Source organism: Nanorana parkeri, unplaced genomic scaffold (assembly GCF_000935625.1).
Source record: "Nanorana parkeri isolate BGI_ZX_2015 unplaced genomic scaffold, ASM93562v1 scaffold1, whole genome shotgun sequence".
NCBI classification, from domain to species: Eukaryota; Metazoa; Chordata; class Amphibia; order Anura; family Dicroglossidae; genus Nanorana; species Nanorana parkeri.
The window spans coordinates 7,730,788-7,757,298 of NW_017306269.1; the positions used below are offsets into that span (position 1 = coordinate 7,730,788).

At 41.6% G+C, this 26,511-nt stretch overlaps 1 protein-coding gene across 1 annotated transcript in view; it reads right to left on the reverse strand.

Moving 5' to 3' along the window:
- Positions 1-26,511, reverse strand: part of THADA (THADA, armadillo repeat containing) — a 454,862-nt gene that overhangs the window by 175,282 nt on the left and 253,069 nt on the right. The window contains exon 27 of the mRNA XM_018556404.1: positions 25,072-25,240. Within this exon, the coding sequence (XP_018411906.1) occupies positions 25,072-25,240 (169 nt within the window). The remainder of the gene's footprint in view (positions 1-25,071; positions 25,241-26,511) is intronic.

Consider the following 26,511-nt stretch of genomic DNA (forward strand, 5'->3'; position numbering starts at 1 on the left):
AGAAAATGGTGATTGTCCTAGTATGGCAGAGGGGGGGGGGGGGGGGGGGGGTACAGATGTAATATTTTAGATTGTAAGCCCTCATGGGCAGGGCCCTCCTTACCATCTTGTCTTGAATTGTATTCAATTGTAATGTCTTCCTTATATTGAAAAGCGCTGTGCAAACTGTTCTGTTGGCACTATATAAATCCTGAATAATAATAATAATAATATTGGTAAGCTAACCAGAATTCAGCGTTGGAGTACTTCCATAACTATATGACATTTAGTTTGTCATGGCTGCCCATCTTCACTCTTTACCATCCTCTTGATAGTGACAGCAATGAACCATGCCTGCACAATGTGTGTGAGCACAGTCACTTGAAGTCTCAGCCAGTGGTGCATGTGAAAAGGTAACCACTCAGGAGCAGAGCAGCTGTCACCTCATAACCAGAAGTGCTGGAACAAAGACCTTCATAGTAGGATCAGAAGGTCTTCTTTTAATAAAAGATGCACAGCTAAAAAACTTTCAAACTGACCTTAATATGTTAGGAGCTAAAAAATGGAGTATTTAGAGATTGGGTTACATTGGTAGTACTTTACGATGATTCAGCTGTTAGATCATACTCATGTCCACAGATTTTGGCAGTCTGGCCCTCACATAAATAAAGTAGAACTTTAACAGCCTATTAATAAAATGCACTTAATTATCATTGCATCTACAGTTCACCTAACACAGCTTCCTGTGATGCTGCACTCTCCTGTATTCAGGCCTACCTAGTCCTGCTCACTGTTTTCAAGATTGAAAGCACTGCCTCTGTTGCTGAAACTCTCACACTGTGAAATGCAGTGTTTGGGAGGGTGAGCGTGTGAGACACAAATGAAGTAGAGTTTGAATCAGTCCGGAAGGGTAAAGGAGGTTTTTTGTTTATTTTATAAGGCTTGTACATAACATAGTAACTGGACTTGGGACTTGTTTAGGCAGTCACACAAGAGCATTTAGTTTTACTAAAGTAGTTGGTTCTCAAATCATGTTTATGTTACTGTACATGCCGAAGGCCAGTCTAAGGCCCCGTTTACATTGAGCGGATCTCCGCTCGTAAATCATGCATAGTGCCGCGCGAAATTGCAAGATCTCGCTGGTCCTATGCTTTTCAATGGCGCTTTTAAATCTACCGCGCAATATCACCTGTAGCTCGTCGCTTGTGCAGGACCCTTTTTTGCGCAGATGTTGCGCAATTTTGCTCTTTTTGCATGCAGCCCAATAGTGAAGGTCGCGCTATATGGATCGCGCGGAAATCCGATCGGGGTAAGTGTTGCTCAGTGTGAATGGGGCCTAAGGAGGTGGCCAGGTATGCACTTTAGCAGGGAGGGGTACAAAAATGGCAAGACCTACAACCTATTCTGCTTAGGTAGTTCACAGATCATGGGGGGAGGTGCACTTTGGCCTTTTCCCCATAGGTGCTAAAGGATCTTGCCGTCACACTGTGTATATATGGAGGCAGTTGAAGACTATCTACAAGTATTTCATATATTTTGCAGATGGTGGAGAGCTATGACCAGGAGAAGGTAGTCTCATCTTCCCTGGTAGATTTTCCATTTAAAATATGGTGAATGCAAAAGGAAAATAACACCCACAACTTTAAAGGGAGCAGAAGCAAAGCCAGGAACAATGTCAGGGAGATCTCACCACTGGAGTCCTCTAGAGATATAAGAAATATAAATAAAATATCACTTTAACGCACTCTTGCCATTTATTTTCAGTCTTGTAAATTATCTATATTGGCTGACTGGCCAGTGGGGATACCGAATAGATTATTTATTAAGACATATCCCCTTGTTTTGTGGATTTTTGATCGAGAAAATGGTAATTAAATAGCGTAACAACTTCTTTTTCACACTGATTTCTTTTTTTCTTTTTTCTGCAGTGGCTACAGGTTAGACTGAATGATTATAACGTAGTCTGGTTTTTCATCCAAACAGTGCATCTAAGAACAAACAGCAGCCACTTGAAAACAACAATGCATAGATTTCAAATGGATGTACAGTTTTGGATTGTGTTTTCCTTTAAAGGTAAACTGCAGACAAGCAGCTAAATATCCAGGTGAAATGCATGCATGTATGTCAATTGTTTTACTTGCCAAAGGATCTATAATTCTGTTCAGTCAGTCTAGTTATTCAGGTACCCTTGCCAAAAAGCACAGCAAGGTCCTCCACAGCAGAGTAAGCATAACTTTGTCAAGACTACACCCCCAACTGCTGACAGGCCAATGACTGAACAGTATCAGACTGATGATGTAATTCCTCTGTTTACTCCTTTTGTTTGCATGTTCTCTTGCAGCACATGAAAACCGCAACATATACTGAGTGGATCCTAGTAACCATTCCTCAACCTGGCTGCTATGCTGTGGATTACAGGAGGCTGATATTAAGACAAATTAAGGTAGTTACACTAGTGGCATTGAAAATGATTTTAATAAAAACATAACTCCACTAGGTGGAGTTTTTGTAATATATCTGCCTGCAGTTCTGCTTTGACTGTCCAAGTTATGCCGTATCTATGTGAACAAATTCAGAAGCTTTATTTTTGGGTATTTTTAAATGCACAGGATGTCTCTAACTCCCTCCAGCTCATCGACTCCTCTGCATCCATTTATCAACCAATAAGCAGCATATCAGAAAGAATTCACTAATACCCCCACTGCATACAGGCAGAGAAGTTAGATCAAAGCCAAAAAGGAAAACACTCCTCCACGCTTGTATAAACCAAAAAAAACTGGCAGCAGAAGGTAAAATCAGTCCTCTCATCCACACGCACTTAGACCCTTTTATTTAAGACAAATAAATGGAAGTGGTTCCAGGAAATATCACACAATACCTTAAAGTCGCTTATTTTTAAATGCCAAGACGGGGGAGATGAGAACTTTAATTTAAGGATCACTCGGGTTTCATTCACTTTTCTTTTTTTTTTTTCCCTGCCAAGAAAAGGAAAATATCAAGCAGCAATTTTCTGAGCCTGAACTATGAGAAAATTGACTATGACGAGTGTGAAAAAGTCACATTGACATTTAGCTTCACAGCCCTTGGCTCCTGAGATTCGCTAATCCAGATCATCCCGTCAGAAGTGCGCAACACTGTTGCATCTTACTGCAAGAGATCAATGAACTGGGCCACTGGGAAAGATTTACTATTGTTATTAAACATTATATTTAGCTCTACAATTTATATTTCTTGAATTTACTTATGCTAACCTTTACTAATGGGATCCAAGCATATCATTCTCAAAGATGAAGGACTTCAAAGAGAACTGTCCATCTGTTAACAGTGGAATCTACAGAAACCTCTCTACCCAGTATTTGTAAGGAGCATTGGAGTAAAGGCCCTGTGCAGTCTTCCAGCCCTTCCCTGGTGACACTCTGTTCATCAGATAAAACCTTTAGTTATTAAAAGGAATTACACTGAAATGAAAATTTTAAAACCAAAACAAAGCCAAAATGAAAAAAAGAAAATCAAGAATGTTTTTTTTCTAACTTTTTCAAATGTTTAAAAAATATTTTATTTTTGTTCATTTTTTATAAACTTTTACATTTTTTTACATTTTATTTTTATTAAATATTCTTATTTTTTTACTTTACTTTTACGTGCTTCGGGGAAATATTAGGGGTCTAAACAGATCCCTGATATTTCCCTTTTAAAATAGAAAAAGAGATTGAGAACACAAAGTCCTCAATCTCTTTTTCTGCAGCCCCAGTTATCAATGAACAGGAATCCTCTATACTGAGTGTTAAAATCCTCTATACTCAGTGTTAAAACTTTAAAAAAGTTGGCTATGCATACATTTTAATTTGAACTTTATTGTATTGTCCACTATCAAGCCAGGAGGTGGTATTCTTGTAACTTTTTAACATTTCTCTGCATCTTCTGACCACATGTTGCAAAAAGCATATTGTTAACAGTACTCAACAGCTCAAGTTGAAATATATACACACAAAGGAAAAAGTTAACAGCAGTGCACCCATAGATCAGCCACACACCATACAATTTTAAGCCACTGGCATTAATACTGGGTGCTGTAGTGCTTAGATGGACAGCACCATCCCTTTATAGATTATACATACTTCTCACCACAATCTTTGCATCAGGAGGATTGACACTCTACCATGATAATAGAGTCCTGCATTTGCTCTGAAAATTTTTTCTTGATGGTGTTGGTGAGAAGTATTTCTGAGAGCAGTGGCTCATCTCCTATCTGATGACCCTGTATCCGATGGCTACATCCAGAAAAGAGGGCCACCCCTGTTATCCCACAATGGAGTCCAGTGCCTAAGTGGCATATTTGGGGGCACTGGCATTTCCCTGTGGGATTTGGACATGGCTAGGACTACCAGAATACCGCATTCCAAAGCCATTCTCAGGGGATGGAGCTGTTCTTTAAATATTCTGCCTCATTCAGTCTGGACCCGACCCAAAGTTAAGGCGGACCCAGCATCAAAGATACATTTCACACAGGGTGCATGTATGCTACGTTAAGGGTAGCACTTGAAGAGTACTTGCCGTTATCTTCTTTCTTGTCAGGTGTCAAGTTTGTTCAGGCTTTGTCCATTTCCTGCACTAAAATGCTGTTACAGGGACAACACAATCATGTAAATCCCTTTCTGTGCAGTTATCTATATGTCCTTAACTGTGTGCACACCTCTCTTACTTCTAACCTTGTGTGATATCTGGGGGACTTTAGCACAAATGGTGAGTGCTCAAAGACCAATCTTGAAACCACTTTAACATAAAACAGGACAGTCTTTTATTTCTTTCATCAACGGAACAATTACTTTCTTCAGTAACATAAGGTTTGCTTGTATTTCATCTTTAGACAATGTCTCACGACTCAAGATTGTCGCACATACTCCATGTGTAACTGGCTCTCTAAACAACGACCCAGGAATGGAGATTTCATTACTTCCAATTCTCTTAGAAATATCCCAGTTCCAGGATCCTGTGCCAAATCCAGAAAACCTGGAGAGAACTGCAAAGCCAGCAAAAGATTTAGTTCCCTGGAACCGCTCACCACCTCTGGCTGAGTCCTGGGTGACTACAACACCCAGTTCTACTGTGGGATTGCCACACAATAGCACACTTGTAAGCTGGCAGAAAGTTAAAATAGTCCTAATGAGTGATCACTGGGGCTGGGGACACTGCAGGAATGCGTCCATCATTCTGCCATGATGCACCTCTCAGACTTAGGCACGTTCACTTGATTAGAACACAAAGGCAGCTCTTGTGATGCTGTCACGTACCTGGTAAGAGACCGGAAGGTGAGGAGGCTTCTCTTGCGGCTCGTGTCTCTCTACCCCTGGAAGTAGGGACAGGGAGCAGGCAGACAGCGAGGAGCACGAGTGCCGTGCAGGATGAGTCCAGAAGTCCTCTGAGCGGATGGTATCCAGGCAAAGACGGGAGACTGAAGCCAGGTCAGGGGAGCCAAAAGTCGGAGCCAGCCGGGCAGCAGGGTACACAATCGAAAGGCAAAAGCAGAGTCCAGAAACAGGCCGAGGTCAGGGGTAGGCGGCAATCCAAATAGCAAGGTCCAAAAACAAGCTGGGTCACAGGAGGCAAGGCAGGAGCAGGCACAGGAACAACTAGCTGAGAAAGACCATCAGCAAAGGAGCAAGGGCAGACTCACTCTATATAGTGGAGCTAGATCCAATTAGCTGCATCACTTCCTGTGCGACGGCCGTTGCACGTGTTTCCGTGCACTTCCGGTTTGGGTCACTTCCGGTTTGGGCCACTTCCGGTTTCGGTGCGCATGCGCAGCCGCCATCTTGCCCTTACAGATGCATTGATACATTGTTTTTAATGATACTGTTGATGTGTACTGTGAATGGTCACGAATGTATGTATGCAGACATGTAAATTTACCACCTTAAATGAACAGTTTTAGGTGGAGTTCTTTAAATGGAAAGTTTGCTTAACCCCATTTTTCTTCTCTCTTACTTTCAGATATTTATGGCTGCTTTGTGTTTATTTCAAACTTTTGCAAGCTGCTTTTCCAGCTGAAGGAGACAGAAATAAAATCCTCCTTCTGTGCAGTGTTAAATCTCCCCTACAGATTCTATTCCAGCTATCCTGATCTAAAATAAACACAGGACATTTTATTGCACTTAATAATATAAACATCAGACATTGACAGCTAGACTCTGTTAACCGTGTAATGGACTGCCAAGGGAAGGAAACTAGAACAAATGGTGTATGGAGTGCATATAGAGTGTTTACATTTTGGTTTGGGGATTAAATCACATTGGGATAGTATATTATCCTTTCAGGGTTTAAGCCGCAACAGCAAGATGAATATGTGCACTCTGCAAAACTACTTAAACCTGTGTACAGTTGGCTTTAGCTGCAGCACTGGTTTGATCTAGATGCTGCTGACATACTGCCTGGCATTTTCTTGGGTTGGGAAGGCATATTGTCTATGCAAATGTTCTTATCCTATAAGTCATGCCCCATAAATGACTTCAGTCTGGCAGAGAGCCACACCTTCCAGCTTTACCTAGATAGGACAGTGGGACAATTAAAAGGAGAACTATGAGGTGAGTGATTTTCACTCAACCTCATAGTTCGAGCGGACGTGTGACAATGAAACTGTCACACGTTGGCTCAATAGAATGGGAAATGAGCGAACACATACTGGCGCTCACTTCCCAATCATCCCCTGCAGAGAGCGGTGACCGTCACTCACGCTGGCTGGAGCAACGGACGAGGAGGGGGCGGTTACAGCTGGCTCTGCCTCTAGATAGGCAGAGCCAGCTGTCACTCACACAGCAATGTCGATAGTAATGTCGGGATCCGTCCTGGCTGCGGCGGTCTCAGTATACCGTGAGCTATAGCTCGCGATATACTGAGCTTTGGGACACAAATTTTAAGGCTGATGATCTAGTTCTGCCACTACAAAGAGTTGTATACAGTGGTGGAATGCAAATTTCACACAGGTTCAATGAAAAGGTAAATATATACTGAGACATTATGACTATGTAATTGCTGACTTCAGCGCTACAACACTGAGAAGAGAAATTCCAGTAAACTTGGCTTTACTGGTTGGATTTCACATTCTCCCAGTAATACTGTTCCCTTTTAAGAACTGAATGAGATGAAGGTTCGGTCATGTGAGCCCCCACTGTTGCTCTTATGATTCTTGGTCCCTCCTTGCTTTCTCCCTCCACTTCCCTTTTCCTACTGCCATACCTCTCCTTGCCATTTATCCCACCCCCTTTACTCTCCTCTTTTCCATCTTTGCTTTGCTGTTAGCCTTCACAGTCCATTTTGTTCTCACCTGCAGGGCTGCACCACATTGGAGTGCATTTCTGGTTTCTGATGCTCAGAGTTTGCCTCTTTGGCTGGCATATGCCGATTTATTTTCTTCTGTTATTTCTGCTTTTGGCCATTGTATGCAACAGACTCTAGACACAACCACTGCAATCTGCATTTCCGCAATGCAGACTTGCGGGGGTCTACCCCTAACCAATCTCCCTCTAGCTCCGCAGGATGGGGGTCTTCAGCGTGCCACTAGCTATTGGTTGTGCACAATGTATTGCATGGCCTTAATGTATGTTCTGGTGTATTGATACCTTTTTGTGTTTGAATTTGTAAAAATCTAGTTCAAAATAAAGAGTTTGTTATAATACTGAGACAAATATCAGATGTGCGTGGCCATACATAAGATAGGTCTGATGATTATGGCAAAAATAGGCTAACAATCTTCATGTCTTTCATATCACCAGTCAGTTTTTTTTCTGAGAGAATCTAGCAACTAGCTCACTGTTTACCATGGCATCAGCCTAGCAGAGAGGAACTTTATCTGCCTTTTCCCCTAGGCATTAAGACACATTTTGGGGTGATAGAAGTGTGCATATTATGATTTTCTTGTCAGATTGTGCCTAAATAACCAACCACCCTCTGTAGTTAGGACACCATGAATGGAGCTCAGAGACCAGTTCTGTGGACTGGTATCCAATTCACCAGAACTGACTGTTCTGTCCTGCCAATAAATGGAAAAACATAAGGGAACACTTTTTTTCTTTTAAGCCTATCAGCAGATAAAATTAGGAAAGGGAATGAGAAGGAAAGATAAATTGTCTGGAAAATAAAGGGTGAGCAGCAGTTATGTTCGGGTTACATGACCCCATAGGCCCAGGAGGAGGTGCACCCTCTGCAACCCTGCACTCACCCTAGATAGTAAATTATCCTGTCCTTCCACAAGGCAACTGGCCAGTGGTCAGCTGCTATTTGATGACATCTTTTTCTCTAGTCACTTCATTAATCTAGCTCAGGTGACCCTGGCTTTAAGCAACACTGATTAGCCTGGAAAAGATAAATTTGCAACCTCTCGCCTTCAAATGTTACTTCCAGAAGTGCTGGTGATATTTCTTGTCTCCAAAAACTCAAAATCACATCTGGCTACAATTAGGCCGGCTACTCTAAAAAAAGGTGTTGCTCTCTGCTCTTTAAATGAGTGAGGCCATCAAAAGGAAATTCACTAGAAATGTCACAAAATCAATTAAGCAGTTAGTAGAAAGAAGATAGACAATACATGAGATAGATACAGCAGCTCCTAGATGGAGGAGAGATGGATCCCAAAAATAAAGCAGTTAAAACATGAGTATTTTCATACAAACTGGCACCCATATGAAAGAAAATGCCTGTGGTTAGCAGAAGTGGTATTTGTATGAACAAAAACAGTTTACAGGAGGAGAAATGCTCCTTGTGTATTGTTTAGGTCATGTCACCGTTGCTGCAGAATATCAACTGTAAAATATAATGATAAAAACATATTTACAACTAAAGCTATAATACTTCCATGTTGTCTAACACCTCATGTTCTATCTGCCCTCCTTTGCAAATTAAAACATTTTACCAAATGTTGTCTCGTTTCAAGCTGGTACTGGTTTTATTAAGTGAACCTTTCCTGTAGCCTTTCTACAACTAAAAACTAATTCTAAGAGAAGATAACACAAAGAGGCTGCTGTAATCTCTCGACTTCTTTCCTCCATCTGATAGTACTTTTGCTTTGCTGTGAAGACCTTGAACATTTTGGCTTAGGGCTTCAGTGCCATGTTCACTAAGAGCTCATTCACACCATAAGTGGTGACTGGTGTTTTTGCATGGCACCACATCACACTGCTGTGCAGAGACTTAAACGAAGTGTATACTTAGTACACTACAAAGAAAGTTAAAAAAGCACCCCCCAACTAGGGATGCACCAATACTAGTATTTGTGCCGATACCGAGTATTAGGGCGAGTACTTGTACTCTCCCAAATGCTCCGATACCTTCCCTGATACCAGAACTTCCAATCAGAGGAAGATTTCCTCTGACCGGCAGTGCCGTGAGGGAACGTGGAGGCGGCGGGTAATGACTCGCTGCTCGGCCTCCTAATTGGTCCAGGAAGCCGGCTTCATGATGTTTCCATGATTGGCTTCCCAGCCAATCAGCATCGAGCCAGCCAAACAGCATTGATCCGGCTTCCCGGGCAATCAAGAAGCTCAGGAAGCTGGCTCCATGCTAGAGAAAGTACTGGTATCGGGAACTCGGTCTCGGCCAGTACCGAAAGATAAATATCAGTATCGAAAAAACGGTATCGGTGCATCCCTACCCCAACCCACAATCCTCCACTACCCACTGAACCTTATTCAGCTCACAAACCACAAATTATTGCAGCTTTGTATCCATTTTCATACTTCATTAAATTTATTTTTTGAAATGCAAGCAGTATAAGCACCTGAAATTGACATGGTATCAGCCTCAGGTTTTAGGGCCTGTTCACACAACTTCCGTTTTCTGTGCTGACCTGATCCGTACGCTCCTGCACTAAAAATGCATCCCAATGTAACCCTGTGTGTTTTATGGGCTACAGTTCTCACGTGCGCAGTCCTTTCAGGTTACGACAGAAAAATACTGCATGTCACATTTTGTACGGTCAGGAAACGCAAAACGCATAAAAAACGCGTCAAAAACGCACTGCACTGCAGCTAACATACTGACAGCCCCACTCCAGCCCAAATTTTTTTTTTTACTGTAACGCATCAAAAACGCGGCAAAACACATAGCACCATGTCTGCTGATTCCTTCTGCTTTTCCTTTCACTGTTCTGACACAGGCTGAGGGAGAGACAAGACTGTAAGTGTAACTTAACTGCAGCAGAGAAAAATGAGGTCTGCTCTGCCAGATACAGTTGTCTTGAGTTATACACAGCTCTGTCACACAAGACTGGATGGACAGAAATTATAATCCTTTGTCAGGTAAAACAGCTTCTGTACATGCATTTCATATGTATAGCTGTCTGCCTGGGGTTCAGATTTAAGGGTGCCTTTTTGACAGTAAAGCACTCTCACGAAGGAGAGGGCTGGTAGGGTTTTTATGAAAGTCAAGGCTTCTATAATGTGAAAGTAATCTAGACTAGCCATACACAGTAAGATTGAAAACTCAACCTCAGTCACTTCCACCATTCACACTAAACATTGTATCTTTGCTGCTGGCTGTCTTAATATCTGAACAGTAACTGCATCTAAATTGTATACAGTCACTGCTTGGTCAAGAATTTTCTACCAGGTTCAGTCGATTTTTCAATTAGCTTTTGAGCCAGGCGATTGCCGACAGGTGCACCCATGGTTCGAAATTCAACCAATTTAACAGGAATCGGCTGAAATGTGAGGCATGTATAGCTAGATTCAGTTGGGGCAAAGAGGAGGCTTGTTTGGGCAAGTAACAGCAGGGACTTTAAGCTACCAACTCTAGGGTGGCGCCTTTACTTTTAGACAGCTAGAGTGAAGGAAGGATTCACTCTCTGACAGTTAAATCCCTATTGATCTCACAGTAATAATTAGCCTTCAATATCTAACATTTTAAAACAAAACAGCATTTCCCAAAGCTTGTTAAACTAGTATGACAACTGCTTGTTTTGACCTTAAACCAACTCTGCCCACTCTGTAAAAGAAATTGAATAAAGAAACCCAGAGAAAGAAGAAAGGAAATAGTTACATGTCAGACAGGTGGCGTGTTGAATCTTTACTCTCTCGAAGAGCTAAATCAGAAACAACTTCAAGGTGTGTCGAAAAGCGTGTCTCTTCCCCCCACACCCCCCATTCCAGGGTGGTACAGTTCCTCTCACCAGTTACTAAATGACATAGAACAGACATAGAGGTCTATGGGAGGGACCCCACTAAAAACCGGGGACATGCTATCTTGAAACTCCAGTATAAAGGAAAAAAGTGACAACAAAAACAACACTTGTGGGTTTTGTCAAATATTTTTGTACATTATTTATTCTTTGTAGGCTGTGTCACGGCAGACATAGCAGTGTCCTCTGTGCTAAAAGCTGTCCATCCTTCTCTTCCTAGAAATTATCGAAGATATGCAAACATTTTAGGCACCCAAACATATAAAAAAAAGTGGGAAATTCAGAGTGCAGATAAATGATGTTTGGAAAAACATAAATAATGAAGCAAGCCTGGTCAATTGAACTGTCAAATTCATGTAACCGGCCTCTCTTCCAATCACAAAATACTGCATAAACCAGAAAGAACTCAATGGGACGCAAAAGGCTCCACACCACGGACTGCATTTTTTTAAATGAAATGTAAAGCAAAGGAGGTATAAAGCAGAGAACTGATAGCGGTATCTACTCTTCATTAAAAAAAAGTCTTGGATGTGGAGCTTGAGGCATACTAGACCAGGATAGGCAGGGTAAAGTACTCCAAGTTACCTGTACACAAGAAGAAAATTATCCATAATATGCTTACGAGACGTTCAATAAAAGCAACAATAGCTGCAACCCTTATTCACTTGCAGGCTTTTTCAAACTGGATCCACCTGTTGTAGATATATTGTTGAACCTGTTTATGGTAAAGTTAAAAAATTGCGTATTATGTATTGTGTATGAGCCTGTACAATGTTAGTTTAGAGCAATGATGAAACTGAGTTTCAGGCTGTATTTAGAGACTAACCTGCCAAAGGCAGACAAACATCTTTGTTATAGCCTTTTGGGGGCTAGCTTTAAAGTGAACCTGCTTTATAGGCAAAGCATAGGCTAACTTCAAGTACTGAACCACAAATGCATTGTGGTAATACAACTTAGGGTTAATAGCATTACTTATTATTCTACCTTTATCAGGTTCACTCACAACTTTTAAAAGTAGTTTCACTTTATCTATAAACCCCAGTACTAATAATAATTAGGCAGCAGGAACTAAGCATTAAATTCCACCTAAACTGCAACACATACATGGAATGATCTTGGAGTAAAAAAAATAGCAGGTCACAGCTTTTTGCTGCTGCACACATCTCTGATAAACAGTGTGTTTGTGGAATGAGAAGGCCAAAGGCCAGCCATCTGCATTGACAAGACATCAAGCAGTTTAATGCTCTGGACCATACATTAGACATTTTCTTTTGGCTGAACAAGAATGATGAACAGAATCTCCAATATTAATTCACAAAGTTTAAAGTGACAGTAAACTCAGGAGTTAAATCTTAAAATACATTCAAGTAACTTAACTATTAACAAAACAAAAACTTTACAAAAATGTATCCGATTTCAGGGATCCCTACCTGAAAAAAGCAATTACAGTCAGGTGCCCATCTCATTTTAGGGAGGTGGCCTCACAATAGCTAGTCTGCGAAAGGCTATTGCAAAGTGAAATAGCCAATAGCAATCTAGCTATGCATTCCTATGCTGTTTTGTTTTTTCTCTGACAGCGGACGGCGGCCCCGATGTCAGAAAAAAAAAACCAGATTGCGGGGAAAGGTTTACTCTGCTAGATCAAGCAGAGTAAACCTTTCTCAGAGAAAATGTTTCTCTCCTGGGCGGCCGGGAGCCACTAGCTAATAGCGGGAGAGAGTTGGGATGTCCGTTATTTGCGTATCATTCAGCTGTAGATCCGCACATCATCTCTGAATTGGTGCTGACACTGTCCTTCCTTCTGGAGGGTGGCTACTTTTGTTCCCCATGTGTGTTGTAAATAGTGACCGATCCAAGCTCACTCCCATGATGGACTACAATTTCAATACAAATTAGTCACCTAAACATAAGATTGTAGTCCATTATGGGAGTGAGCTTGGAGCGATGGCTACTTTACAACACACACAGGGAACAAATGTTGCCACCCTCCAGAAGGAAGGCCAGTGTCAGCACCAATTCAGAGATGATCTACAGCTGAGTGATGCACAAATAAGATATATTTTTGGTAATAGTTAAGGTACATGAATCCATTTTTAAGATATAACTCCTGAGTTTAGTGTCACTTTAATTCTTGCTGTTTGACTTATCAACTTTTTATTGTTTTTATTAGGGCTGCGAAAATTAATGATTAATTCCTCGATTAATCGTTAATTTTTTTTGAGCGATTAAAATTATTTTGATCGGTACTCACCTCTCCGCCGGCTTCCGGGTCTTCCGTCGGAGATCCGGTGACGTCATGGACATAGACATCACAGGACTCCACCCCCTTCCCCACGAAGGGAAGGGGGGAGGAGTCCGGTGACGTCGATGTCCGTGATGTCACCGGACTCTTCCCCCCTTCCATTCGTTAGCCGTCACGGGCATCAACAGCTCTGCCTCTGCTGAAAAATCTACAGCTATGCTAGATAAGAAAAAAACCTCTTTAATTATTAATTGCCCTGTTTACAATGAAGAGGTGACACTGTCACCCCTGCCTAAGCGCTCCTGCATCAGAATGATGTGGCATCACATATCTTGTAATCCTGCCACTTTATTGCATGCATCTGCATGATTGACAGCTCAGGGAAGGAGTGTTGCCGTCAGCCAATTGCGGCTGCTTTTTTACATCAGCAGAGGTGAGGTTTCACTGCATTCCCATTCCTTCCTTGATAAATCCCCCCCACTGTATATGGGGAAGGTGTGTTTCTCATCCCAACAGTACTTACACTATAAGTACTAGTTCGGTAATTGTGCTACAGTATAATTTATTTCCGTGTTTGCTAAAATGCTTTTAATTTGTGCACTGTATACATTACAGGTAAAATCATCTGTGAAGAGGCCACGTTATTATCCTGAGTTGCCCCACTCAAGCGGCGGCCATATTGAGTGGGGCAAGTGAGATTAATAACGTGCTGGATTAGTGTGATCCTAGTTCATTCTATTACTTCATTGCTGTGCTGTATGTGTATAGGCCAATGTAGTTGGATCTGTATGTGCGTTATAGTTAATCGAAATTAATCGATTAAAAAAAAATTTCGATTAATCGAACACGAAAATTGTAATCAGTAACAGCCCTAGTTTTTATGATTTAAAACAGGAGAACAACCTTTCAAAAGTTTGGGGGTCCTACATGTTGTTTACACCAAATTTGTGAGCCATAGAGCATAGAGGATTTACCACGACTGTTTCTTGTTCAATAATCTCAATGTTGTCAGAGTAGCAAAGATGTATTATTACTATAAATGAAGATAAAACTCACAGGACACTTGTACAAAACCTAAAAAAAAAATCTCATGACTCAATGAAAACAATGTGTTCCAGCTTTTGTTCTGCTATTACTTTTAACCACAATGTGGCAGTTTTTCTTTGTTTTAGTGAACCTAATAGACAAAGTAATGCACCCGTCCATGGATGACTCGGACCATTTTAGTTAATTATCTCTGTAAGTAAGAGCCCAATTAACAACATATTTGGACTGGAAATCGGACTTGTTGGGTTTTGACTGCTGGATTTCATAATTTCACTTAGCTGTGAAAGGAAAATGACACGTTGGCATGCTCCCATCCACTCCTCCCTACTGGTCACTGACTGCCCATCACAAGGAATGACCAACTGTGATGTGCGGAGGGGGAAGGGGGGGCACCCAACTATACTTGTTGAAGTGGGGATTTGCACCATGCTGGCCACACAATCCATCTTGCACTGTTTTGTAGATGCAAACTGGAATTCTATCAATTTTTATATATTTGCCCTTTTTTCATAGTACCACAGGTCTGGTATTTTGTTTAATTCAATCACAGGAATTGATACTGGAATTTAAAAACTCTATATAATATAATCTTGTAGAATACAAATCATTTTCCAGCTAGTGTATTTGTGCTCCTTTTATTTTAAGAAAAATCTATATAAAAAGGAAGATACTTTTTCAAATATTACTATTTAGTAGACAAGATGATAAGGAGGGCCCTGCCCCTGAGGGCTTACAATCTAAAAATATTATCCTTATAAGAGAACCCCAGAATTAATCAATCCTGAGCAATCCAGAAGACACTGAAAGTTATATGGAGATAGCTCAGGTGCATTTGCATTGAAATCACGATGCCAAACGTAACTTTTTAACTTTCGACAGAGTGGGGTAAGAGTAAGTTTTAACCTACACCCCCCCACCCCATCCACACACGCACACACACAACTTTATGAGTCCACCTGAGTCCCGTCTGCATCAGTATATTGCCCTCCCCCAGCTCAACTAGGCCATTCCTGCGCATTTGCGCGGGAGTTACTGCCTCTCAGCAAGGATTTCTGCACATGCGAGGTTCAGTGTACACAAAAAAAGCAAAAGTACTGGAAAGAGGATCTACGACAGAAGACTCTTGCGCACACTCTCTCCTGCTTGTCAGCACTTTAAAAAATATCACCTAACTTTCACTTTAACGCAGTAAAGAAAACTGAAACAGAAAACTTGTAAAAACTATCTCAGATGGAAAATTAGTGCAATATTACCTGAAAATACACTATACTTCCCCTTTAAGTCATTATTAATTTTCCATAGTTATTTCTTAATGTTGTCTCAGGCCTGGAGTTATTTTATTACTTACCATGTATATAGGAAGAAAAGATTACACATAATGAATGCTGAACCTACACATCTCACCCCTCTCCAAAACAAAAGGAGAAACATCTAAAAAAGTTGTTCAAAACTTGAAATTTCTAGCATTGTGATCAACAAGTCGAAACCTGGTAAAGCAACTTTCTTATGTGTTAGAATAACACAATACCATTAGAACAAGCCCTCAGAGGAACAGACTAGATGATTATAGTATTTGCATGAATTCTAAGGCACATTTTGCCCAGTTGCTATAGACAGCTAACTATGCTTGTCTGACCTGTCTTGTCTGTTTAGAGAAGCCCAAGAAACAAGCTTTTCCAGGCTGCAGAGTGTCAGCCTGGACTGTCAAGGCTGTTATCGCTTTCCTTTGTTTTTTAGAGGGGAAGATAGTGGAGGGAAAATCTGGAGCAGCTGTGCATGGCAACCAATCAGCTTCTCTCTTTAGTTTTTTGTTAAGATTTGAAAATGAAAGAGAGAAGCTGATTGGTTGTCATGCACAGCTGATCCAGATTTTGTCTGCTCCAGTTTAGATAAACTCCCTTCAGTGTATATTTTAATGAGTGCACACATTTAAGGTGCCCATACACCTTGCGATTATCGTACGATAATTGTAGAAATCCCACAATAGTACGATAATTGCAAGGTGTATGGAAGTCGTACAACCGTTTCTACTGTACGGTCGCACGTCTTTTGTCTAACGAGCATGTTTGAAAACCCGCCGAGAATCGTACGATTGTCGGCGGGTTTGTGGCATGCTCGGGAGACGAATGCCGAACGGGCCGGTGTGCGCAAGCGCACACTGCCCGTTTAGCATTGCAGTCATCGGAAGGGGCGGGCTTTCGATGATTGCAAGTACGATCTGCCTGTCCAAGATGGGCAGATAATACAAGCGTTTGTGGCATGCTCGGGAGACGAATGCCGAACGGGCCGGTGTGCGCAAGCGCACACTGCCCGTTTAGCATTGCAGTCATCGGAAGCCCGCCCCTCAGGGGGGCGGGCTTTCGATGATTGCAAGTACGATCTGCCTGTCCAAGATGGGCAGATAATACAAGCTTTTAATTAGCTTACAACCCTTGCAAGGCAAAAGTCTTGCGAGGGTTGTAAGGTGTATGGTCAGCTTTAGAGTCAAAGGGTGCCCACAAACCTTACGATAATCGTACGATAATCGTGGGAAATCCCGCGATCGTACGATTATAGTAAGGTGTGTGGAAGCCGTGCGACCTCTACTACTGTAAGGTCGCATGACTTTTAACTTACGAACATGTTCGAAAACCCGCCGAGCATGGTACGATGTTCGGCGGATGTGTAGCATGTTCGTAAGATAAAAGCCGGACGGGCCAGTGTGCGCAAGCGCACACTGCCCGTTCGGCATTGCGGTCATCGGACTTCATCGGAAGTCCGATGACCGCAATGCCGAACGGGCAGTGTGCGTTTGCGCACACTGGCCCGTCCGGTTTTTATCTTATGAACATCGCAAGTACGATCTGCCTGTCCAAGATAGGCAGATCGTACGTTTTTTTTAATTACCTTACAACCAGCGCAAGACAAAAGTCTTGCGCTGGTTGTAAGGCGTGTGCCCAGCAAAAGTGAACTTAGCAGCCGATATACACTCACCGGCCACTTTATTAGGTACACCTGTTCAATTGCTTGGTAACACAAATTGCTAATTAGCCAATCACAGGGCAGCAACTCAATGCATTTAGGCATCTAGACGTAGTGAAGAGGACTCGCTGAATCTGCAGCAACTGCGTGATGCTATCATGTCAATATGGGCCAATATCTCTGAGGAATGTTTCCAACACCATGCTGAATCGATGTCACGAAGAATGAAGGCAGTTCTGAAGGCAAAAGGGTGTCGAACCCGGTACTAGCCAGGTGTACCCAATAAAGTGGCCAGTGAGTGTATTTATTTATCTGCATGTATGTTATGTAATGTGTAAGTGTAACACTTGCAGGTATTTATTGTCTATCACAAAGTACTCCCCCAAACAATGCCTCCATTGTCCTTCATCCCAAGCAGGATGGAGCCATCTTTGTTCATTGCATCATCCAGGGTCAGCAACTACAGTACTTCTTGGACTGGGATGCTGGCCAAAACATGACATAGTTATGTAAATCCTGCTCCTCTAGAACATCTGGCCCTATTTACAAATGTCTAACACAGATTAGCAACTGTGGGAAGTGCTCAACTTGTCGAGAGCCTGTAGGGACACAACTTTTGGCACCCTTACATATTTTTAAACTGAGGTTTTAAAGATGTTTTTTTTTTACTATGTATACTACAAATGAACATTGAATACCTGGCAAAGAATTCCCAGAGCCCCATCAGTTAGCTAAAGAGACCGCACAGTAGTAATTATCTCCCTTTTTTAAATGCCCCCTCTGGCAAAATTCAGTGTGAATTGTCCAATAATGTTGACTCAGCTGGAAGCTAAAACAGGCGTTTTACAACACCAAGGTTACTATAAACTGTACAACAGGCATGTAAATCTCAACTGAGTGGAATCTCTAAGGGGCCACATTATGTTTAAATAGGGTCACAGCTACTTAATTTCAGAAAAAGATTAGATAACTTTCGTACTTAATGTTATAGTAACAAATTGGACATTTTGGAAAAATGGGACCTCCTGGTGTATTGATTTGCAAAATTCCATATGGAGTCATAGCTTTTATAACCTGGAGAACAGCTAGGGCTTTGTACTTATCCCACTGAGGATCGCAAAGAAGGAGCAAGTGGAATGCATTCTGCTCAAAAAAAAACACCTGTCTAACATACCTGTTGTAAAAGACTGGCAAAGGAAATTTAGACTGGATAAGACAAGAAGAAAAATATATTTTGTAATTTGTGAGTAATTTCCATAATAAATAAAACCTGTACAAATCCAGCTCATCTATCGCTTTAAAAGCAGACGTGTCTAAATATAACTTACTGACAGTTATCTCTCTGTATGTTTTCAAACATGGGAGTGCTGCTCTGATGTCAAAAATCCAACCTTCTAAAGAGAACCTCTCTTCATAAATACTAAATAAACATGAAGCGCGACACCATACAGTACATTGCCAGTACAGGGGCAAACTGACCATTTGGGCACTCGGGCAATGCCCGGGGGCCCGCGGCCAGGAGGGAGCCCATGGCGAGTGCTGCTGTCAGGGGGTACAGGCAGCCTCCTGTACCGGGCCGGGCCCCATCAAGTAACCGGGGGGGGGGGCAAACCCAGGAGCGAAGGAGGATTGTCCAGCTTACTTTCCATGGTAACCAGTTGATTGGCAGGCTCCTCCCCTCCAGGGACTGGGGCTCCTCTGCAAAATCAGCTTGTTACCATGGCGAGTGGGCAGGACCATTCGCTGGGCAGACCCTTTCAGGGTCCTGTCTGCTACCTGGGTTGTGATGATCAGCTGCTGGAAGGACCGGTGGCTCTCAGCACATTTGGCTCCACCCCCTGTACCGCCCACAGCCCATGGTAACAGGAGTTAGAGTACTACCATCAGGTAAGAAGCAGAAGTTGAGCAGCTTAACAGAGGGTATGTGGGGTCAGTAGTGTAATATGAGGGATGCATAGGGAGTGAAAGTTAACAGTGTTGGAAGAGGGTATCAGACATCAAACCCTCTTAAAACACTGTTAACTTCTGTACCCTCTGCATCCCTCTTCTTAGAGTGTTCACCTCTGCATCCCTAACAATCAGGAGTGCAGATGTGAGAAGCATTAAAAAAGGGTTGCAGGGGGTGGGTGCAGAGGAAGGGGGATACAGAGCTGAGAACTGTAGAAAGAGGGATGCAGGGGGTGCAGTGGTGAGAAGTGTAGGAAGAGGGATGCAGGGGGTGCAGTGGTGAGAGGTGTAGGATGAGAAGTGTAGGAAGAGAGGTGCAGAGGTGAGCGGTGTAGGAAGAGGGATGCAGGGGGTGCAGAGGTGAGAAGTGTAGGAAGCGGGATGCAGGGGTTTCAAAAATGTATATACAGGTGGGGCTTGTATATGGGCAGAGCACAAGGGGGGTACATAATATTGTATTGCCCGGGGGCCTCATGTGTTGTCAGTTTGCCCCTATGCCAGTTTATACTCTCAGCTTGGTACATTAGGCTTCAGCAGTCAAAACCTGATGGTGGTAGTGTTTAGCATGGGACTTCTGATGCCAAAAGACATCTACACATTTATTACACTGTAAGGAGATAAAAACACTCAATACAGTATTGACCTTAACCCTAAAACTACCCAACATACCTTAATTGGCACCAAATCCAACAGCCCCACATGCACCAAAAGTAATATTTCACTCTCAACCTGTAACACATAGTGGGGGGAATTTATCAAAACTGGAGCAGACAGAATCTGGAGCAAGTGCCCATGGCAACCAATCGGCATCTCTCTTTAGTTTGCTCAGGTAAGATTTGAGAATGAGACAGAGAAGCTGATTGGTTGCAGTGCAAATCTGCTCCAGATTTTGTCTGCTCCAGTTTTGATAGATTCCCCCCACTGTATACAAACACTTACTTCTTGGAAGTGTATCTATGTCACTAAATTTAACGTGCATGGAGCTGGCATTAAACAAGACAGTCCCCTAAAGATATACGGTATATACTATATAAAATCTTTCATTCTCTTCTCATTTGTTTTATAATTTGCTTTAAAAAGATTGTTTTATAGTCAGATCTCAGAATAAAAATTGCACTTTGGATGAGTTATAGTCTGCCTTAGTTCCCACCAGATGGAAGAACCCATTTTGGTTACCACAAAGTTAATGAAATTCTATGTACTATGCTTCATTATGACTAAATTACGCTGATTTAACCACATCACAACGCCTCCTTCCCATCTGTATTTCCATGGACCAAAAAGTGGCAACCCTACACCCTATGTATTTCATTTCTGCACACTGCACCAGTCCAGGAACTCTACTTGCAGACCACAAACAAAATCCATCTCAGCTAGGAGGTGATCTTTGGAATCTTCATCCTGAGTGCCAGTGGACATTCTCCAGGCCCGGCTCCCATGTGCTTGGCCCAGCCATACAGATTAATGTCTGTTCCTGTCCTAAGCTTTGGAGTATGTGCTTAGAATGGACATTAACAATGACTGTATAAAATACAAATAGAATTAAAGTTAGCACATAGGTTTTGAAAATCCCAGAAATGCAAAAGAAAAAGGGAAAGGAGGCAAGATGCAGCTTTCACTCCAAGATGTTTCCGATCAGACACAGATGCTGATGGCATTAGAAAGCTGGGAAAGTGGAGGCTTGCTCAGTAATACATTGCACTGCTCCATCATATGGAAAAGTGATTTTCAAATTCATACTGTTTGGACGAAAAGCTGATTTCAGCAGCCGCAGCAGCCCAGGCTTATAATGGACAGATATATCCTGAGCTGGGAAACAAGCCCCTCCCACTATAATTTGCTCACTGCAGTAAAGACAGAAAAGTCACACAGATGAGATCTGTAAAGTTCTCAGCATGTGGTGCTTACATTAGAAAACACTAAAGGATTTCATATACAGGTCCTGAAAGGATCACTTACACCAAGAAGGCAAAGATCAAATTAAAAGACCAGTAAACTCTGAACAATAGGAAAAACCCTTTAGGGAAGTTTACACAATTTGTGACAACTAGATAATTTTACTATTTTACAACATAAATAATAATCAAAATTTGTATATTTAAGGACACAAAATTGCTTGGCTTCTCATTACTACTTCTCATGACTGTGTTTTTCTTTATTAGACTGGAGTGACCCTTCAATTGCTTGCATATGTCCATGTGAATGAGGCCTAAATTTCAACTAGCAAGGCAGTAGGAAGACTTCCAACCCAACATGGTTTTGTGGCTTTTGGTGGAATACACAAGTGATCCAACAGGTGTTTTAGATACACACCTGGAGGAATTCTGTGTTGTGAAATACATTTTATACTACCAAGACTAGTAAAATGTGCATCTCAGGAAAACCATTTGTTACTGTGACTGTAATGTTATCTGTCCTCGCTGTCCTTTGCTGACATTCCCCGTGTCATGCTAATGACGCTGGCAAAAAGAGACGGATTTATTTTCTACTAGAATGCTGCTGAAAGATGTCCCCTGCTACGGGAGCTTTGAAGAACACCGTGAAATTATCATTTCAAACGTTCCTTTGTATAGCAGTACAGTCACTAAGATAAGCATCTACTTATCCACTAGGTTTTTTTTTAAACTCACCAGTACGCTATTATATAGACATGAGAACACCTGATGGAAGAGGAATATTTGCACCGGGAAGAGATATGTACAGCATATGCAAAATCTTAGGTGGCCATAGTCAAGTTGAATTTCTAAGCAATTACTAAATGTAAGCTCTGTATGGACATGTGTATGTTTTCCCCATATATCTGTGGGTTTCCCGCCAGTTTCTTCTCACAATCCTGCTAAAAGCATGATTGTTTTTTGTTTAAAGACTAGCACATGTGCTTTGTGGAACAGTCTATTTCACTTTACTGGCTGCCGTTTTAGGCAATGACAAAATGACAGTTAACATTTTTCCTGGACAGGAAGTCAGCTGTCTGCGGAAAATATTGCTCAACACCTGTAATATTTTTTGCTTTATATTCGAATTCTGCCTAATGGTCTTAAGCTGATATATCAATAATAAAATGCAGCTGCGGATGAGAAGACACAATCACCTGCACATCAGCATTTACACTGGGTGAGTGGTGCAGTACCGTATGCAAATAGGACTTCACTGCATTGCACAACTCTGTGAATATAACAAATGGAGCTTGCTGATTGGAGGATGGAGCACTTAAATGACTTCATCAGTAAGCTGCTGCTCCTTAACTACCCATTCACAGCCATAACCAAGTTGTATACTACAATGCAAAAAGAGTAATTAGTAAGGATTTCATTGTGTTGTCTGGATTACAAACTGGTTAAAGGTAATAACACATTTTCTTGCAGGTAAGACATTTAACATACATGTATTTAAACAGTAAATTTAGCAGTTTGCCACCACTTACAGTTTAAACTACATGTACCTGCTTGGCCATCAACATCCAAAACAGTTTCTTTACCATTAGGTTGAAGAGATAAAGTTCATAAGGATAAAATAATGCTGAAAATCAGTATTTCCAATAATGAATGATTATATACACTGAGTGGCCAGATTATTATGACCACCTGACGTTTGTAGGCAAATTAGCTATAATTTCACGCTGAAGTTGCTAGAGGGCCAGACCATTATAAATAGGGAAGCAGGTTGTTTACCACGACAGTAGAAGTGATTTTTTTTCTGAAGATATGGGTAAACAACGCGATTTAACAGCCTTCGAAAGTGGGATGATTGTTGGTGCTCGGAGCCATAGAGTATCAGCAAAACAGCAGAATTCGTTAAATGTTCAAGAGCAGCTCTTGTTAAAGTGTTTAAAGACCGGACTGTCAGCCGAAAATCTGGGTCTGAACGTGCGAATTCTGTCCGTCAGCGACTAGTCAATGTTACGGCAGAACGGAGAGTGGCAAGACTGGTACAAGAACAATTTTAAATCTATATGTATATAAAATATGTGCCAATCAATAATCATTATCAATACTACAGTCTTAATGAATAACTCCTCCAAATGTTCATCAGGCTCCTCAAACTGGTGATAGGTAAAAGGTATCCCTTTTATGCGATATTAGATACGATATAATGCCAACATTTTTTAAAATATTTTATTAAAATAAACATTAAAATACACTCACAATTATAGGTGTATAAACAGCAGCACAAAAAATTGCTCAGGTGTAAGAAACCTCCCATCCTACTAGTCCCATGGTGTACATGGTGACATCAGCATATCCATCCACCCTATGCATTGTGTCCTAGACTTCCCCAGGGGTGGATTAGTAGGATGGGTAGTTTTCCTACACCCGAGCGATTTTTGTGGAAGCTCATTGTCAATCAGAGGAGCCTGATGCAAAATAAGTAAAACTGAATGTGCTTTTGACCATTTCTTAATGATGGTCCATCTCATCTGGAAGGAGCACAAAGAAGGGGATTTCAAGAGCACTTTTTTGGAGCACATATAGGCACTTTATGGATTGTATTTACACATTTGGCACTGAAATGGACATTTGGAGTTGTTATTCACTGGGACATATTGATCATGATTATTGATTGGCATATATTTTATACACGTATATTACTGGATAATAATTATTAGCATTATTTTATTTTTATGCACTTTAATAATTAATTGTGCATTTGGTCACTATATATATATATATATATATATGGGTGGTGAGCCCCATTTTGGCACAGCTGCTGAAAGTCATTTTATTGTAGATAGGGGCGCAGACACCATTCAAAGATTGGACATGGCCACAAGCCTCCCACCACCACCACCCCCTCCACTCAACAATACAATACCTTGTGTCTGAGCCACTTAACAGCAGGCCAGGGTATGGTCATGTTGGGGGCCTGCCTAAAATCCAAATAGCCACTTTGTGAAAGTCACTATTTTCATATCTATCTTGGGAGGCTGCTTGAGGCACTGGCTACATATGTGCTCACTAAGCTGCTGTTTCCATTTAAATTTTTTTTTTTTTTATAACTGTTCACTGTAAGCTATATGTGAGTGCCCCTTTTTCAGGTTCCCATTGGACTTTGTGTTTGAGAATTTACATCTAATATGACATCACTTGCATCCCTCTGTAAGTGACTACTTAAACTGTTTGTTCACAATTAGCAGCTGGAAGGGATAATCTCAGCAGCAAAGTTTCATTTGATGTGTTCATTTGGCAGTTGTTGTTTCCTATTTCAATTCTTAAAGCCCACTGCTGGCTGGCATTGTTGTACAGAAATCATTATTTTACGTCTCTTGCCAGTGACGGCATCCTCCAAAGAGTAGAAACCTGACTTTTTATTACAACGATACACCTATTCTTTATATCCTAATATCTTCTGTTGCAAGAAAGCAGTACAGTATTTGGAGGGCTTTAAATTCCCTTGGCCCACCTCACTATTGTCTATCCAAGAACTTCCCTATAGGAAGCACAATGATCCTTTTGCTTCATACATGTCAAAATGGAGTGCCGAAGATGAGGAAGAACAACTATGAAATAATGAATGTTGTAGGTGCACACAGACTCTGAATAATGAATTCATTTTTTTAAGCATGTTCAAAAAAAATAATCAAAATCCCATGTAAACTTTCCCTCAGTATTTTAATATAAACAGCCTTCAAAATAATTGCTTAGTTTATGGTTATCAAAGTGTAGCAGCAGATAACAACGTCTGGCGCATCAGCAGATAATGGAAAGTCATGAAGGGATAAGATGACACTTACTTGTAGCAGTACTCCATGGATGTGGTTCTGCCGTACAAGATGGCTAACGGAATCTGGAAGGCTCCTTATTAATTCCACTGTAGTGCAAGGAATGTCATCTGCCAGAAGAAAAGGAACAAGGGCGCGTGCTGCCATCTCCCGTGAACGGTAAACTGGTGAATTGGCACATCTGAGAAAAAAAACAAGGCAAAAGGAGGGACAAAAAATTTGATAAGTTGAATGGCCTTCAAAGTCCAATGCCAGACATGACAAAACACACAGAAGGAAAGATGACTTTGTTTCTCTACTTCTGTTAAGTAACATTTACAAGGCTCCTCCTTATTCCCAGTCTGTGACTGAACAGTGAAGGAGAAGCGGAAAACTCATAAGCATCTCTCTGTCACTCCAATTTCTCTCCATATTAACATGCTACTTCTCAGCATATGAGCTAGTAATGAGGCTGGGCCTGGTGTGACCCAGTTCGCCTAAGTTCGCCCAAGCCCACTCAAAATTTTGACCAACCCTCCCTCCTCCTGACACAATCAGTTGCGGGGAGCCGCATTGCCCACCACACAGCTATATATGTCACAAAGGGTTGGGGAATGCTCCCGCAGCAACTGCCAACACTGATTGGGTCAGGAGGAGAAGGTGGTGGTCAGATTTAGAGACGCCCGATCGCTTGCTTGATTGGCAGCTGCTGCCACTGCCGTTGCTGGTCCCGAGATCCGCTGTGCCCGGTGCTCTGTGACAGGAGATCACATCACTTTCGCATTCTACTGTCACTCTCAAGCTTCAGAAGCTGGTGAAGACCCCATGTGATAGCAATAAAGTTATTTATAAAAAAAAGTTTTAAAAAAATTAAAGAAGCATAATAAAAAACACTACATTTTTTTAAGTCCCCCACCCCCCACATACACATGCAAACATGCGTCGGGTGCACCCACGTGCGAAAATGATGATTGCACCTATTGTGCTGCACATATTATATATCACCGCGAACGTCGGAGTGAGAGCAATAACTTCAGGACCATTAATCACTGATAACACTAAACTGATGAGCAGTAAAAGCGTTGCCTATGGCCAATTTACGGTGTGGTCGTTTTTTGCGATTTTGCGGGCGCGCAATTTTAAGGCTTGACATATTTGTTGTCTATTTACCCGACGTGATCCCGTCTTTTTTATTTTACCAAAAGTATTGGTAAGAATAAATGTTTTTTAACATAACGTAGGGGGGAAAAAAATCCAAAATGTACAGTACTTTTATCATTATATATCAAAAAATAAACCCCCCCCGTGGTGATAAAATACCAGCAAAAGAAAGCTCGATCTGTCTCTAAAAAATGTTACATAAATTGCAAGGCTATAGTCCGGTCATGCTGACTGGTAACATTTTTGACTGGCTGGTGAGACACCCTAAAATGTTTCAAGCCCTGGATGTGTGCGTGTGTGTGTGTATATATA